We start from the raw sequence: 18017 nt of genomic DNA, 5'->3' as shown, positions 1-18017 counted from the left end.
ATATGGTTCAGGCAAATGAAAATTTGAGATATCCTATTTCTCTAGCATTATTTTTAGAAATTCTCCAGTACCTTGTATCTCAAAAGTGGGTATACTTTAAAAAAAAAAAAAAATTTACAGCTTTATGTAAGTATAACTGATATGGAATATCTGCAGATGTTATAATTTAATAAATATTGACACACATAGTCACATAACAGGTGGATTTGTATATATGGGAAACCATCACAGTCAAGATAATGAATGTATTATACCCCCAAATTTTTGTCTTCTCTCTCCACCCCACTCCCTTCCCTTTGGCAACCACTGATCTACTTTGTTAATATAGATTATTTTACAATTTCTAACATTTTATATAAGTGGAATCATAGTATGTTCATTGTCAGGCTTCTTTCATTCAGCATAATTATTTTGAAATTCATCCTTTATGTGTATCATTAGATCATTTATTGCAGAATAATAATCCATTTTATGGATTTAATACAATTTATACATTCATTTGTTGAAGTTTTGGCTACTCCAAATAAAGCTGCTACAAATATTCATGTAAAATTCTTTGTGTGGACATATGCTTTCATTCCTCTTGGGTAAACATCTCAGAGTAGAATGGTTGGGTCATGCGGTAGGTTTATGTTTAAATTTTTAAGAAACTGCTGAACTTATTTCCGGGTGGTAAAAATACTGGCAGCTACAGTTTACATTCTTGCCAGCAGGATGTGAGAGTTCTAGTTGCATTACATCTTTGTCAACACTTGGTAAGGTCAGTTTTTTAACTTTTATCCATTTTAATAGGTTTATGGTGGTATTTCATTGTGGTCTTAATTTGCATATCCCTAGTGACTACTTTAGTTGAGCATCTTTTCTTTTCTTGTGTTTGCCATCCTCATATCTTTTTTGATAAAGTGTCTGTTTAAAGCTTGTGCTTATTTTTAAAAATTGGGTTTCTTTGTCATGTTGTAAGTTTGTTACATTTTCTGGATACAAGTCCTTCATTGTATATATGTTTGCAAATATTTTCTTCTAGCCTGTACCTGCATTTTCATTTTCATAACAGCATTTTTGAAGAGCAAAAGTTTTTTAATTTTGATGAAGTACAATTTCTTGAGTTTAAAAATAGTTCATGACTTGTGTCATATTTAAGTACTTGTTGCTAAACCAAGGTCATTAGGATTTGCAGCTATATGATTCTTACCAAATAAAATCCCAGCATCATCCCCCTTAAAAGCTCCCTTGAAGCACATGGTTTGAAAAAAAGTTTGAGAAATAACTGAAGGAGAAATTTGATTTAATAATACTATGGTAAAGACAATTAAATGCTCATTGTAAATTTAACACCAATGTATGCAAGTAGGTAGTCAACAATTACTTTTTAACCTAATGAATTTTTAATGTGCTTGTTACTTGAAATTTGAGATTACTTTAGTATAAAAAGAATCCCTTCCAAGTCTTCAAATCAAATAATAAATGGATTTTATTTCTCCCATAATTTTTAAAATATAAGCATTCCGTAATTCAGTTGCAGACTCTACTTCCAGGTGACTTCTTCATTGGGTCTCAATTCCCTGTGTGGAAAGAAAAAAAGGAAGGAAAAGAAAAAAGATTAAAAATCTTTTAGGAAAAGACAAAAGGGAAAGTCAAAGGAATATCAATTCAATATTTTATCATCTAACTGTTTTAAAAATTTTACATTAGATTCAACATAGTCATTCTACTCTCTTACGATTTTTAAACTTTTACTATACATTCAACTTAATTTTTCTAGATTAAGAATTGTAGTTTCTTAGTCTATCTTTATATAAAAGCTATTATCCTATTGATGATTTCATTTAATGTTTCCTAGCTCATTTTAACTTTCCAACTCATTTTAAGTTCTTTGAATTCCCTGACTTGTGCACCTCTGCATATCAGCTGTAGCTGCAGATCAGTTCTCTAGCCCCTTGAACTTCCTCCCACATGGCATGTATACCCACCAGCAGATAGCATCTCGCTAACCACAATAGCTGCCAGAGGAGCAATCTGCAGAGACAAAGTGGGACAAGGCAGCTGCTAGTAGCTATTTGATTTACTCAACCACCATGTCTCCTTAAAGCCCTCAGGAAGTATTGCAAAAAACATAGCACTAAAGCCACTATTAGTACTATTTATTCAGCTACATCATGACTTAAGAAAGACAATATATGATGATATATATGAAAGCTGTACAGAGGGCAGGATTTAGTGAGCTGATTTAAAACTTTGTTTCTATAGTGAAATGTACTCTGAATTATAAAACAAAAGGGACTTCCGAAGATTTGAAACAGACTATTCATAAACTGAAGATTTTATATTCCAAAGGTAATAATCATAAAGTTTAGCCAAGCATTAAATAACAAACAAGACCAAAAAGTTAGTATCACTTGAGTCTAAAGTCCTTAACAGGAAAAACTTACTACTTCTGTTTATTTCTGACACATGTGATATCAAGAGAAATATTTCCAAAAGCTGGTCAATGGCTAGTATTAAAAAATGCACAAACTAACCTTTTAAATAACATGCTCTTGTTCCGGAAGGCAGTTAACTTCTCATCATTCCTTCTGTCTAAATAACATCCAAAGACAAATCCCATAGGGACAAGTATATGAACCCAGTGGTCCCGTACAATCTGAAGTAAATTCACCATGATTGCTAAGAAATAAAATAAAATAAACCAAAACATAAAAAAACAGCAAAATAAAAAGATAATCAGAAACATAACTCCCTTTGAAATAACTTTTATATCTCATCTGAAACAGGAAGATGGTGCTAGATGTAAGAGATAAATGTCAAAAGCACATGCCTCTTTAAATTTGCTTGACAACAGAATGTAGTACAATACTCAGTATCTCCTTGATAAAGATTTCATAGGCAATAATTAGTATAAAACTTACACAGCATTAATGTCAACTTAAATTTTATTTCCAACTTCACCAGTGATCTGATATGATCCAGCGCATAGAAATGGAGAGAATTACAAGAAAATTCTACCAACAAAAGTGGATTACTTCTACCATCCTAGTATTTAGAATTTTTACATGTGTAAAATACATTTAGAACCTCTCAAGGCTAAAACAATAGAACAGTACAAACAAAACAAATAGAACAGGAACAAAATTCTTTAGGTAAGGCTATAAATTATTGAAAACTATTTGAAAGGAAATGGAAAGATAATGTTTAATGTTACAGTACATCTGAATGTGTTAAATAACACTACAAAAGATAAGGGGAAAAGGGAACTAACTTTTATAGAATGCCTACTAGGTACCAGGGCCATTATTTATATATATGTATTTCTATATTATATAATGTGAAATGACTATTATTACCCCTATTTTGTAGATAAGAAAAATGGTATTCAGATAAGTTAAATGTGAATAGTTTTTAAGTGCAGAGCTGGAATTCAAATTCAGGTCTGCTCCCAAGTCTGGCTCTGTCTAAGAGACCCCTCCCTGAATTGATATTTGTGGTACTTAAGAACTTTTCAGTTGCAAGTGTTACCAGGAGGCCAAGGAAAAGGAGGAATAGCTACTAGTCAGTATGTGGATGATAAATTGGCACTAATTCAATAAAAATATAGTTAATTCCTTTAAAATTTTGTACATAAAGATGAAATAAAAGCACACCTGTTTGTACATGAATCTAAAATGAACAAGACATCTACAAGGGCTAAAAAAACATAGACAACTCCTTGGAAAGAGATGTAATCATTAGTGCCAAAAAGTGCTCAGCACTCAACTGTGCAAGGTTATGTAGAATGAATTCCTGCCTCTCCTAAGACAGTGGTTCTCATACAATTCTAATTGTTTTGTTTCTCAAACTTCAATCAAACGTTCACTATCAACAAGGCCATGAAGTTAAAAGTCACACAATTACTATATATTTCATAAAGTGTATTTGTAAAAATTCCCTGGATGGTTTTGATAGAAATAATTCTTCAACAGTATCTATCCAATCTTACCTATTTCCTAGAAGATGGTGGTTCTTTTAGCCTAGTGCTGTCATTAAGTAGCATTATTTGTATTTAGATCCTTAAGTACTTTTTGTGAATAGTTCCCACCAAGTGCTTACTGTCTCAGACACTTCCTTACTTTACGAACTCAAGAGAGTCAAATATGGGGATAACAAGTACTGCTTAATCAAATAAGACTGAGTAACTTTGAAAGCAATAAACTGCACAGTAGTATACGCCTCTGCAGAGGTTGAGAAGCCGTCTATTCTGAATCAACTCTATCAGGGTCTTCACATTTTTTAAGAGGTGTCCATTCCACCTTAAGCCCAGCTGTGTAATAGATACTGTTTTGAACTTAACCAACCACAAAAAAGTACTTGCTGACTCCAAGCCCAAGACTGTATCAAACAGACCCATGGCCACCTGTGGGCTATGAGCCATTGGTGTCAGCATTCTTCCAACAGGGCAAGAGCTAAGGAGTTGGTTTTGGCTGACCCAACCCTGAGCAGAAGAGATGATGAGACATTGCTGCATATAGGCTCTTATAAAGACCAAAGGTGAAGACAGAATCCAAAATTGGATTCAACCAATACAAGGGAAGCATAATTCTATCCCTAAGAGATAAATGACAAATCTTAGTCCCAGAGGGATTTCATACAACAATTGTACAATCTACCATTTAGTGGACTTTGGGAGCAGTGGCATAACTTACACTACATTTACCTTCCCTTCATGGAAGCCTGTGGTGTGCACAGGTGAGAGGCAGGGATAGGCCAGGGCACCACATGGAAGCAGCAGGAACATTTCCCACAATCCAGAGGCTTGTGGGCCCATGGCAGGCAGGGACTGGGGCATGTCCGAGCTGACAGGTGAGATGTGCAGGCACATGGCCCAAGAGTGATCCACTCAGAGGCCCAGGAATCACCAGACGCACAGTGCCCTTAAGCAGACTCCCTGCTGAACTGCATAGGGCCCACCCTGCACTGCCAGGGCTCACAGTCGCCACTGCACACAAAGAACTGGTGTGCTGATTTGATTTCTACCTGTTTCGGACTCTGCCCAATGCACAGCTGCAGTTTGGGGAAGCTGGCTTGAGGGTAAGGTGGCTCAAGAGCACAAACTGCTGGGAAGACAGGGAAGCTATGGCTCTGCCAAAAAAACATATAAACGATCAAATGATCCTGCATTTCCCAAAATAACCTTATAAACAACTGTCCCAAAGTCAACAGAAAATCACAAAGCACATGAAGACCCAAGAACATATGGAAAAGCCAAACGACCAAATTAAAAAGCTGGGGGAGAGGCAGTGGCAAGATATCAGCAGAGAGAGGAGTGGAAGTTAGTTAGTCCCCTGGAACAACTAATAAACAACTAGGAACAACTAGTAAATAATCTGGAATAACTTCTGGGGGACAACCATGACTGTCCACACATCCTATACCAACCTGGATTGGGAGGAATGCCTGAGATTGCAGCATAAAATCTGTAAGTAAAAGCTGCAGAACCGTGCTGGGAGCCCTCTACCCTCATGGCAGGCCAAACAGCAAAACCTCACTATGATAGAAAGTAGCACTCTCTGAACAAGCAATATACCTCAGTCCAGTTCCAACTGGGGTTTTAATTAACAAATGTGGACTGCTGAATACAAGCTACAAACCCCAAGAAGCAGACAGAGACTTTTAGTGATGACTGACCTTAAAGAACCACTAAACTCCGCTGTCCCGGGAGGGGTAGCCCAGAAGACCAGGTATTATCTCTGGCTGACAAATGAAATTGGGGGTCCTTGGACTGGTTCTGAAATGGGGCTTTCTGTCCCTTTTTCTCTCTCTCACAACCTGAGCAGTTCAGTGGAGAAACCCTCAGCCATTTTTAGACCACAGTGCTCTGACCCAGACAAGGGTGGAGATAGCAGAGTCAGAGAGACAAATAACCTATTTAAATGAAGATGATAACTCCTAGGGGATGCATCTTCCCTAAGAGGAAGGAGGTGGTGTCCAGCTCTACTACCAGCCTTCCATTCAGAACCAGACCCCAGGGCCTGGGGGAAAACAGCCAAAATAAAAACTAAGGGGGCCACACCTCCTTACACCAGTCAGGAGCAACAGGCTGACAGGTGCCACCTGCTGGGCAGGTTAGCAAAAGCACAGAGGCTAGAGGCCTCACAGGGTGTGTCAATCTTCTAAGACACCCCTCAGGGAAACCTGATACTGAATATTGCCCTATTCTGAGACCTGAGTCCATTCTGGTATGGGAAAACCTGATTGGGGTAACCAAGGAAACCAGATGCCTAGACAACAAAAAACAACAACCTATGCTAAGACAAAGATATGCCCCAATCAAAGGAACAAACTTACACGTCAACTGAGATACAGGAATTGAAACAACTAATGCTAAATCAATTCAACAAGTTTAGGGAAGATATGACAAAAGAATGGAAGGATATAATGAAGACACTGGGCAAACATAAGGTAGAAATTGAAAGTCTGAAAAAACAACTGACAGAATCTATGGAAACTAAAGGCACAACACAAGAGATGAAAGATACAATGGAGATATACAACAGCAGATCTCAAGAGGCAGAAGAAACACCCAGGAACTGGAGAACAAGACACCTGAAATCCTACACACAAAAGAACAGATAGGGAAAAGAATGGAAAAATATGAGCAACATCTCAGGGAACTGAATGACAACATCAAATGCTTAAATGTACATGTCATGGGTGTCCCAGAACTGGCCCAACGATTACTGCAAGGACATCTGTGGCCGCTTAATAAACCAGAAGGCTGGTTTGTTAAATCATCAATTGGCTGCAGCTGTGACTGATGATGATAATGAAGGCCATGTCTTCCACAATAAGAGAATGCAGTCAGCTGGATTAATCCAATCAGTTGAAGACTTTTCAGCAAGACAGACAGAGGACCTTCATTTCTTCTTTCGCTGGCCAGCGAAGTGTTTCCTGAGGAGTTCGTCGAAGTTGCTAGTTTGTTTCCTGAGGAGTTCATTGAACACGTTCGTTGAAGTTGCTAGTGCGCTGCCTGAGGAATTCACTGAACATCTTCATTGGATTCTGCCAGTCATACTCACAGTTGCATAAGACATTTTTATAAATCTTATATTTATAGATATCTCTCATTGATTCTGTTTTCCAGAGAACCCTAACTAATACAACTTGGTACCAAGAGTGAAGTGTTGCTGAGTTTGCAAATACCAAACATGCTGTAATGGCTTTTTAAATGGATAAGGGGAAGATTCTGGAAGAATTGTGAGGAGCTTGATAGAAAATGCCTAGATTGCTTGGTAGAGACTGCTAGTAGAAATAAGGACTCTAAAGGTACTTCCAACAAGGTCTTGAACAGAAATGATGAATGTGTTGTTGCAAACTGGAAGAAAGGGGATCCTTGTTTTAAAGTGGCAGAGAATTTGGCAAAATTGTGTCCTAGTATCAGATGGAAGGCAGAATTTGCAATTGACAAACTGGAATACTTAGCTAAGGAGATCTCCAGACTACATGTGGAGGATGAACCCTGGCTTCTCCTTGCAGCTTATAGTAAAATGTGAGTGGAGAGAGAGAAACTTAGAACTGAACTCTTGTGTTCAAAGAAACCAGAAACTGATGGTTTGGAAAATTCCGGGATTCCAGGGGGTGGAACCTCAGAAGCTACAGCCCCACGTGAGGATTTAATCAAACATGGAACCCAGCTGCCATATCAGTACAAGCCACGATTGGAAAAGGAGTTAAGCAGAAAGGATTTGTGGAAAGTCCTATTGTCTGATGGCTTTCACCCCTGTGTGCTTCATGTGATGCCAACAGAATTTTTGAGAGATCTTTATAGACAGAGATGCTGCTGGTCTGGACTGGAGGAGACAGACAAGGAACAAATTGAAGGAAAAATTTCTTCAAAGAGCCATGGAGGTTGAGGTCTGGAGTCAAGAGGTCTGGGACTGGGAAAGCGGAGTGGCCCACGCACATGGAAAGGCTGAATTTGCTCCGGAGGGTGAGGGTGGGCCTTCCACCTCGATGTTCAGGAAGAGTGCCATCACCCCAGGCCTCAGAGAGGGTGGAACACATTCCCTGGGAATATAGGAGAGCCTGGCTGAAGGGTTTGAGTGTGTGCCCTGAAGATGGAAGAGAATCCGGATGCTGCCCCCGATGTTTGAGGAGGGTGAGGCCGAAAAGGTGGTCTCCCCAATGTGTGGATATGTTGGAGCACTCACCCCAGGATTTGGAGAGAAAAGGGCTGCCACGAAGGCCTTGGAAAGTGTGGAAAAGCCGCTCTCTCAAGCCCCAAGGATACAACGTTATCATTCTGTTAATGACTCTCAGACTTTGAAATCTAATGGAGTTTGTCCCATGAGTTTTAGGAACTGTTTTGGTCCTGTTAACCCTGTTTTCCTTTCAGTTTCTCCTTATGGCAATGGAAATGTTTACCCTATGACTGTCCCTCCTTTGTATATTGAAAGTACATAACTTGTTCTAAGTTTCACAGGTCCACAGCTAGAGGGGATTTATGCCTTAGGACAAACCATGCCTGAAACTGATTTAATAGAATCTTGTACTTAACTATTGTTACTGAAATGTATATTGGAAGCACATAACTTGTTCTAAGTTTATAGGTCCACAGTCAGAGGGGAATTTTGCTTTTGGACAGACCACATCTGTTAACTGATTTAATGGGATTTTGTATTTAACTATTATTACTGAAATGATTTAAGTTTTTGTGATATTGTGATGGGATGAATGTATTTTGCATATGGAAAGATCATGTCATTTTGGGGTTCAGGGGGTGGAATGTGCTGGTTTGGATGTATTATGTCCCCCAAAATGCCATTATCTTTGATACAGTCTTGGGTAGGTAGGAAACGTATTGACGTTGATTAGGTTGGAGACTTCTGATTGGATATTTCCATGGAGATGTGATCACTCAACTGTGGGCAAGATCTTTCATTGGATAACTTCCATGGAGGTGTGCCCTCGCCCATTCAGCATGGCCTTAATTAGTTTACTGGAGCACTATATAAGCTCAGACAGAAGGAACAAGCTTGCTACAGCCAAGAGGGATACTTTGAAGAACACACAGGAGCCAAGAGAGGAGATTCAGCTTACAGAGACATTGAGAGAGGAGCTTCAGCTTACAGAGCCATTTTGGAGACGGCCTTTGAAAGCAGACTTTTGCTCCAGAGAAGTTAAGAAAGGACCAATGCCCAAAGAGCAGCTAAGAGTGACATTTTTGAGGAACTGAAGTCTAGGGAGGAGTGTCCTGGGAGAAAGCCATTTTGAAACCAGATCTCCAGAGCAGACGCCAGCCACATGCCTTCCCAGCTAACAGAGGTTTTCTGGACACCATTGGCCATCCTCCAGTGAAGGTACCTGACTGTTGATGTGTTACCTTGGACACATTTTGGCCTTAAGACTGTAACTGTGTAACCAAATAAACCCCCTTTTATAAAAGCCAATCCATTTCTGGCGTTTTGCACTCTGGCAGCATTAGCAAACTGGAACAGTGATGTTGTCTAACTTTTTATTCTACTTTAATTCTATCCTTCCTTTTGTTGCTTTCTAGCTTTCATTTTTTTTTCTTCCTCTTCCTTTTTTCTTTTTCTTTTGTCTCTTTACATTCGACTCTTCCTCCTTCTTTGTGGAAGAAATAGAGCTATCCATATATAGATAGTGGCGACGGTGCTGAATACATAAATAAGTGACTATACAGGGAACCATCGATTGTTTACTTAGGATGGAATATATGGTGTGTGAACAAAACCGTCTTAAAAAAAAAAAAACAGGTTGATGTAGAAACCTTGAGGGCATTATGTTGAGTGAAATAAGCCAGACACATAGGGACAAATATTGCAGGGTCTCACTGATTGGAATTAATTATAATATGTAAACTCATAGACATGAAATATAAGTTTCCAGGATATAGAACAAGGCTAAAGAATGGGGAGTGGTTGCTTACTATGAGCAGAATGTTCAACAAGGTTGAACTTAAATATTTGGAAATGGACAGAGGTGACAGTAGCACATTAAGAGAAAAACTAACAGTGCTGAATGATGTCTGAATGTGGTGGAACAGGGAAACTCAGAGTCGTGTATGTCACCAGAAGGAAAGTTGGAAGTTAAAAGATGGGAACAGTGAATCTTGTGGTGGGCAATGTCCATGATTAACAGTACAAATATTAGAAATCTCTTTCATGAACTAGAACAAATGTATTACACTATATTACACTATAACCAGAAGTTAATAATAGACGGGCATATAGGGAAAAATACACCTATTGCAAACTATACACTACAGTCAGCAGTATTTTAACATTCTTTCATCAAGAATAACAAATGTACTATACCAATACTATGAGTCAATAATGGAGGGGGGTTGCTTAAGGATACGGGAGGATTTGAGTTTCCTTTTTTTGTCTTTATTTCTTTTCTGGAGTAATGAAAATGTTCTAAAAATTGAGAAAAAATTAACAGTGGTGGTGGACGGTACCTCAGGCAACCGATTTTACACTTTGGATCTTTGGGTAATTGTATTGTATGTGAACAATCTCAATAAAATTAAATTAAAAAAAAAAAGCTGGGGGAGACACAGAACTTGGAGCAATTAATCAAAGAAGAACAAACAAATCTCCAAAACAACTTCAATGGGTTGCCTAAAGTCATAAACGACATTAAGAAGACTCTAGAAGAGCATAAAGAAGAATTTGAAAGAGTAAACACAAAAAACAGCAGATCTTAAGGAAAAATTAAAAATATATTATAGATACAAAACAGCAGCTTTGAAGAGGCAGAAGGAGGAACAAGGGAACTAAAGGAGAGAGCAATTGAATGCGAATGCATAAAAGAACAAATGGCGGAAAAAAATTGAAAAATTTTAAATGTATCTCAGGGAAATGATGAAAAACACAAAGTGCACAGATGTAAGAATCTTTGGTGTCCCAGAAAAAGAAGAGAAGAGTAAAGGGCTAGGAAGAGTATTTGAAGACATAGTTGGGGAAAACTTCCCAACCCTTCTAAAGGACATAAAAAGAAAGAAGCCCAATGAACTCCAAATAGAATAAATCCAAATAGACCCACTCTGAGACACGTTCTGATCATATTGTCAAATGCTGAAGAGAAGGAGAAAGTCCTGAAAGCAGCAGGAGAGAAGTGATTCACCACATACAAGGGAAACCACATAAGACTAAGTACTGACTATTCAGTGGGCACCATGGAGGTGAGCAGGGAGTAGCATGACATACATAAAATTCTGAAAGAGAAAAATTGCCAGCCAAGAATCCTTTATCCACCAAAGCTCTCCTTCAAAATTGAGGGAAAGTTTAAAATTTTCACAAACAAATGCTGTGAGAATTTGTTAACAAGAGACCTGCCCTGCAAGAAATACTAAAGGGAGTTCTACCAGCTGAGAAAATAAAGGAGAGAATGGTCGGAGAAGGCACAGAACCAAAGAGTATTATTAAGGGTAGCTTAAAGGAAAAAAAAAAGATGGGTGGGCGGGAATAGATCTGACAAATAAAAACCAAAGGATAAGAAGGCTGGTTCAAAAACTGCCTTCAGAGTAATACCTTTGAATATGAATGGATGCAACTCACCAGTTAAAAGATACAGATTGGCAGAATGGATTAAAAGTATTATCCATCGATATGCTGTTTACAAGAGACTCGTCTTAGACCCAGCAACACAAATAGACTGAAAGTGAAAGGATGGCAAAAAAAATATTCCACGCAAGCTGCAGCCAAAAAAAGGCAGGGGCAGCAATACTAATATCAGACAAAATAGACTTTAAATGCAAAAATGTCATAAGAGACAAAGAAGGACAACTATACATTAATAAAGATACAAATCACCAAGAAGAAATAACAATCATAAATGTTTATGCACTGAATCAAGTAGCTCTGAAGTACATGAAACAAACATTGGCAAAACTAAAAGGAGCAACAGACCTTTCTATAACAGTAGTGGGAGATTTCAATACACCAGTCTCTTCCATAGATAGAACCAGAAAGAGGACCAATAAGGAAATTGAGAACCTAAACAATGTGATAAATGAATTAGACTTAACAGACATATATAGAGTGTTACATCCCAAATTACCAGGATATATAGTATTCTTAGGCGCTCATGAAACATTCTCCAGGATAGATGATATGCTGGGGCACAAAACAAGTCTCAAATTTAAAAAGATTGAAATTATTCAAAGTACATTCTCTGCCCATAATGGAATGCAACTAGAATCAATAACCACCAAAAAACCAGAACATTCACAAATATGTGGAGCTTAAACAACATATTCCTAAACAATCAGTCAGTCAAAGAAGAAATTACAAGAGAAATTGCTAAATATCTGGAGACAAATGAAAATGAGAACACAACATATCAAAACCTATGGGATGCAGGAAAGGTGGTACTGAGGGGGAAATTTAAAGCTCTAAATGCATACATTAAAAAGGAATAAAGAGCTAAAACCAAAGACCTAACTGAACAACCGAAGAGGCTAGAGAATGATCAGCAAACTAAAGCAAGTAGAAGAAAAGAAATTAAAAGGATAAAAGTAGAAAAAAAAAATGATCTGGAGAACAAATAAAACAATAGAGAAAATAAAACCAAAAATTGGTGCTTGGAGAAGATTTATAAACTCGTAGCTAGACTGACAAAGCAAAAAAGAGAGAAGACCCAAATAAACAAAATCAGAAATGAGAGCGGGACATTACTGTGGATCCCAAAGAAATTTTAAAAATCATAAGAGGATACTATGAACAACTGTATGCCAGCAAACTAGACAACTTAGAGGAAATGGATAATTTCCTGCAAACACATGAAGAGCCTAGACTGACCCAAGAAGAAACAGAAGACCTCAACATACCCATCACAAGAGATCCAATCAGTCATCAAAAATCTTTCTACAAATAAAAGCCCAGAGCCAGATGGCTTCACAGGGGGAAGTTAACCAAACTTACCAAAAAGAATTGACACCATTCCTGCTTAAACTCTTCCAAGGAAACTGAAGAAAAAAGAACACTACCTAACGTCACTCTAATACCAAAACCAGATAAAGATATTACAAGAAAGGAAAACTACATGCCAATCTCCCTAATGAATACAGATGCCAAAATTCTCAACAAAATACTTGCAAATCGAATCCAAAGGCACATTAAAATAATATAGGCCAGGACCAAGTGGGGTCCATTCCTGGCATGCAAGAGTGGCTCAACATAAGAAAGGCAATTAATGTAATACCACACATTAACAAAACAAAAGGAAAATATCAAATTATCATCTTGATAGGTACTGAAAACATCTTTGACAAAATTCAACATCACTTTTTGATAAAAACACTTCAAAAGGTAGGAACTGAAGGAAACTTCTTCAGTATGAAAAACCTAAAGCCAGCATAGTACTCAAAGGTGAGACTGAAAGCCTTCCCCCTAAGATCAAGATCGAGGCAAGGATGCCCACTGTCACCACTGTTGTTCAACATTGTGCTAGAAGTTCTAGCCAGAGCAATTTGGCAAGACAAAGAAATGAAAGGCATCCAAATTGGAAAGGAAGAAGTAAAGCTGTCATTATTTGCAGATGATATGATTTTATATTTGGAAAATCCTGAGAAATCAACAACAAAGCTACTTGAGCTAATAAACAAATTCAGCTAAGTGGCAGGATACAAGATTAATGCACCAAAGTCAATAATCTTCTTATACACCAGTAATGACCTAACTGAAGAAGCAATCAAGAAAAAAATTCCATTCACGATGGCGACTAAAAAAATCAAGTACCTAGGAATAAACTTAAGCAAAGATGTAAAAGACCTCTACACAGAAAATTACAAAACTCTATTAAAAGAAATCAAAGAGGACCTAAAGAGATGGAAAGATAAATTCTGTGTTCATGGATAGGAAGGATAAACATCATTAAGATGTTAATTCTACCCAAACTAATCTACAGATTCAATGCAATTCCAATCTAAATTCTAACAACCTAATTTGTAGACTTGGAAAAACTAGTTATTAAATTTATTTGGAAGGGAAAGGGGCCTCGAATTGCCAAAAACATTCTAAAAAAGAAGAATGAAGTGGGAGGACTTATAATTCCTGACTTTAAAGCCTATTATAAAGCCACAGTGGTCAAAACAGCATGGTACTGGCACAAAGACAGATATAATACATAGGAATCAAATTGAGAGTGTGAAAATCGACTCACAGATCTATGGTCAGCAGATTTTGAACAAGGCCCCCAAACCCACTGTACTGGGACAAAAGAGTCTCTTCAACAAATGGGGCAGGGAGAACTGGATACCCATATCCAAAAAAATGAAAGAGGACCCATACCTCACACCCTATACAAAAATTAATTTAAAGAGGATCAAAGACATCAATAGAAGAGGCAGTACCATAAAACTCCTAGAAGATAACACATGGAAACATCTTTAAGACCTACAATTAGGAGGTGGCTTCTTGGACTTTACAGCCAAAGCACAAGCAACGAAAGGAAAAATAGGTAAATGGGAACTCCTCAAAATCAAAAGCTTCTGTGCCTTAAACAACTTGGTCAAAAAGGTGAGAGGTAGCCAACTTAATGGGAAAAAATATTTGGAAACCATGTATCTGATAAGAGATTGATATCCAGCATATATAAAGAAATCCTATAACTCAACAACAACAAAAAACCCAATTATAAAATGAGCAAAAGATATGAAAAGACATTTTACCGAAGAGGAAATACAAATGACTAAAGAGCACAAAAAAAGATGTTCATCTTCATTAGCTATTACAGAAATGCAAATCAAAACCACAATGAGATATCACACCAATAAGAATGGCTACCATTAAACAAATAGGAAACTATAAATGCTGAAGAGGATATGGAGAAACTGGAACTCTTATTCATCGCTGGTGGGAATGTATAATGGTACAGCCGCTGTGGAAGATAGTTTGCTTATTTCTCAGAAAGCTAGATATCCTACAGATCTGGCAATTCCACTTCTCAGTATATACCCAGATCTGAAAGCAGTGACACAAACAGACATCTGCACTTCGATGTTCATAGCAGCAATGTTCATAATTGCCAAGAGATGGAAACAATCTAAGTGTTTATCAACCGAAGGGTGGGTAACAAAATGTTGTATATACATACAATGGAATACTATGCAGCAATTAAGAAGGAACAAGATCCTGAAACATAACATGGATGAACCTTGAAGACATAATGCTGAGTGAAATAAGCCAAACACAAAAGGAGAGATACTGTATGTTATCACTAATATGAACTCCCTGAAGAATGTAAAATCAGTGTCTTATAATGTATATTATAGGGGAAACTAGAGATATAAGCTAGTGAAGGGGGAATGATTACCTAATATGTAGAGACATGTTAATGAGGGTGAACTTAAAGGTATAGGAATGGACAGAGATGATAGTTTGTTAATGTATCAGTGCCACACTGAAGGTGAAAATGATTGAAAGAGGTTGTTTAAACATATGTATCCCACAGAAAAGCACTACAAATATAAATAAGTGCTTGCATGATCTACTTCTAAGGTATGACACTGGTACAAAGAGTTAACAACAGAATGGTATATGGGAAAAACTACCTATTGTATATTATAGACCATATTTAATAAGAATGCCTTCCCAGAAGCCACTAATACTAGGGATAAATAATTAGGGGCTGATAAGAGTTTTGGGGTGTTTTGGGTTATGATAATTTTTTAAAATTGAGAGTGATGATGATTGTACAACTAGGTGAAGATAATGTGAGGCACTGATTGTTTATCTTGGGCAGAATGTTATGTGAAATTAGGAACCCCCTACTTAATAAGTCAAGCCCTTGATCTTGAGGCTTGCTCTAGTGAAACTTATGGCTGTAAAGGTGAGGCTAAACCTACCTATAATTACACATAAGAGTCACCTCAGAGAACCTCTTTTTGTACTCAGATGTGGCCTTTTCCTCTCTAAGCCAACTTTGCAAATAAATTCATTACCCTCCCCCCTACATGGGTCATGACTCCCAGGGAAGCGAATCTACCTGGCAATGTGGGACAGGACTGCTAGGAATGAGCCTGGCCCTGGCATCCGGGGACTGAGAATGTGTTTTTGACCAAAGGAGGGAAAAGAAAGTAATAAAATAAGGTTTCTTGTGCGTTATTGTTCTTCTCATAGTTAGTACAGAGGTAAACATTTATATTAACCTGACTCTTGGCTTTATGCTTTTTCCTTAATATTACTTCTTCAACCCAATTTTTTCCAGTTAGGTCCTAAAACGATTCTTTATATCTGGTACGTATTTCTGTAAGTCACTCTGCATTCGCGTTTTAAAGATATAATTATGTATGTATATTTTTAAAAATTCTACTTTCTAATTGGTCTCCACGGCTCTTTATATTTATTGTTCAAAAAAATGCCCATTTAACCTATAAAAAACAATGGGGCATGCATGAAGGAACAAACTCCTTGAGGTATATACCCACCCTAGAAACCATGCAGAAATAAAATATATACATATTTTTAAAAGCAAAAGGGTGGGTGCTTATCCTGTGCATATCGGCGCAAGATGGTTTGCGATTTAGAAGGGTGAAGTTAGCTTCTAATCCTAACTAATGACGACAGAATGCTGAAACTTGGACGAATCTGAGATGCTCACGGGTAAGCAGCCCCAACCCTGCTTCAGTCTCGGGTGGGATCGTGGCCGGTTTCCTCCCCAGTCCGGTGAGGGGGCGGGCACCCGGTATCTCTAAAGACTCTCTCCAAATTATGACAGTCCGGAAAGCTCCCAGGCGGGAAAGGTGAACCCAACAGGCCACCAGAAGAAATCGCTGTTTCCTTCTCGTCTTTCCCGTCTCCCACGCTCGGAAGCCTCGGGAAGTTTCCCCGCTTGGGCCCGGGGGAGGTCCAACCACTACACCGCTCCCCACCTCCGAAGGCTTTCATAGAGGTGACCCCTCCCCGCCCGCACAACCGCGATCCGGCGCGCCTCGGCGCCCTGGACCCCAGAACTCACCAGCGGCGCGGGTGCCAAAAACGACCCCACAGCCAAGGGCAGCTGTGAGCTCAGCCACCGGCGCCGACGGAAGCTGCGGCCTCGGGACCCGCCCGGAAGAGAGGGGTGACGCCGGGAAGTCATACTTCTTTTTCCTTTTGATTTTTGAATCTTCTCATACCTACTTTAGCTCTAAAGCATCACAGATTGTTGTACTGTAAAACTTCATTCCAAGGTGAGGAGACTTGTGGGTGAAAATGCCATCTCTTTCCCACAGCTTCTTCCTCCCCTACCCCGGAAGATGGTATCACCCTGGGTCTTCACCGCCTCGGCGGGTCGCCTCCAGTTTCAAAATGGCGGCCTCCACTGAGGATCTTGTGCCGGCCGATCCTCACGGGTGCTGCTGAGTGAACATCAGATTTCCTCTCTCTTCAACCAGGACTCGACTAGGGGTTGGGAAGGGCAGTGGACGGCGTTGGGGGAGGACTGACGAGGCAAGTGAGAGCGGAAGAAAAGAGTGAGCCCCTGGCTGGGGGAGGGGTGTTCTGAGGCGCTCAGTGCTCCAGCGTCGACCCAGCCTCCCCCCTCGGGACATGTTCCTGGGGTTTCGGTTGCGCGGCTCTTGGTCGTTCCTGGCCGAAGTGCTCAGCGAGGGAAAGAGAAGTGCCTTCTCCATGGGTCTGGAACTCTTGGCTCTTGTGGCAATCTGGACGGTTCACTCCCGCGCTCTCCCTTCCTCCTCCTTGCTGTTTTTCTCTCCCCTTTCAGTCTGTTGGCGCTGGAGGAGTTAATCTGACTCCAGCTCTAATTACTTCGCCTCGTGGCTGCGTTTTTTTCTCCACATGCCCCTCCGTCTCCTCGCCCAGAGTCGTCCCGTAGACTCGGGTTGAAAGACCACGAGTTTACTAAACACTGGGCACAAAGTAGGCGCCTTTGTAGTTAATTGACTCCAAAGGCCTTTGAGATGTTACCACGCTTTATTAAAATTGCCTCGGCCCTTCGCGCCCTGCCGCCATCGCCCCCGAGCGCTTCCACCATCACTGCAGTTTCCTAAGACCTCATTCTCTTTGACTTTGTGCTATTTT

General features: G+C 39.2%; 2 protein-coding genes across 2 annotated transcripts in view; one reads left to right on the top strand and one right to left on the bottom strand.

Annotated features, from left to right (window-relative positions):
* Positions 1-1268: 1268 nt before the first annotated feature.
* NDUFB1 (NADH:ubiquinone oxidoreductase subunit B1) lies at positions 1269-17107 on the bottom strand. The gene is made up of 3 exons (XM_037832037.1): positions 16954-17107; positions 2520-2664; positions 1269-1562 (listed from the first exon to the last, which is right to left on the bottom strand). Exons 2-3 carry the CDS (start codon positions 2657-2659, stop codon positions 1526-1528), a joined length of 177 nt encoding a protein of 58 aa, XP_037687965.1. The 5' UTR covers positions 2660-2664; positions 16954-17107; the 3' UTR covers positions 1269-1525.
* A 200-nt stretch (positions 17108-17307) lies between these two features.
* CPSF2 (cleavage and polyadenylation specific factor 2) overlaps positions 17308-18017 on the top strand; it is a 31119-nt gene continuing 30409 nt past the window's right edge. The window contains exon 1 of the mRNA XM_037832035.1: positions 17308-17426. The gene's annotated coding sequence lies outside the window, so the exon portion shown is untranslated. The remainder of the gene's footprint in view (positions 17427-18017) is intronic.

The sequence above is a fragment of the Choloepus didactylus genome, chromosome 4 (assembly GCF_015220235.1).
Source record: "Choloepus didactylus isolate mChoDid1 chromosome 4, mChoDid1.pri, whole genome shotgun sequence".
Taxonomy (NCBI): domain Eukaryota; kingdom Metazoa; phylum Chordata; class Mammalia; order Pilosa; family Megalonychidae; genus Choloepus; species Choloepus didactylus.
Note: the sequence above shows the minus strand (reverse complement) of the source record. Positions and strands in the feature narration are given on the sequence as shown.

Coding starts and splice junctions, on each gene's coding strand:
- NDUFB1 (XM_037832037.1), bottom strand. CDS start 2,659: ATGGTGAATTTACTTCAGATTGTACGGGACCACTGGGTTCATATACTT. Junction 1,563..2,519: donor AAGAGCATGTTATTTAAAAG/GTTAGTTTGTGC, acceptor CTTTCCACACAG/GGAATTGAGACCCAATGAAG.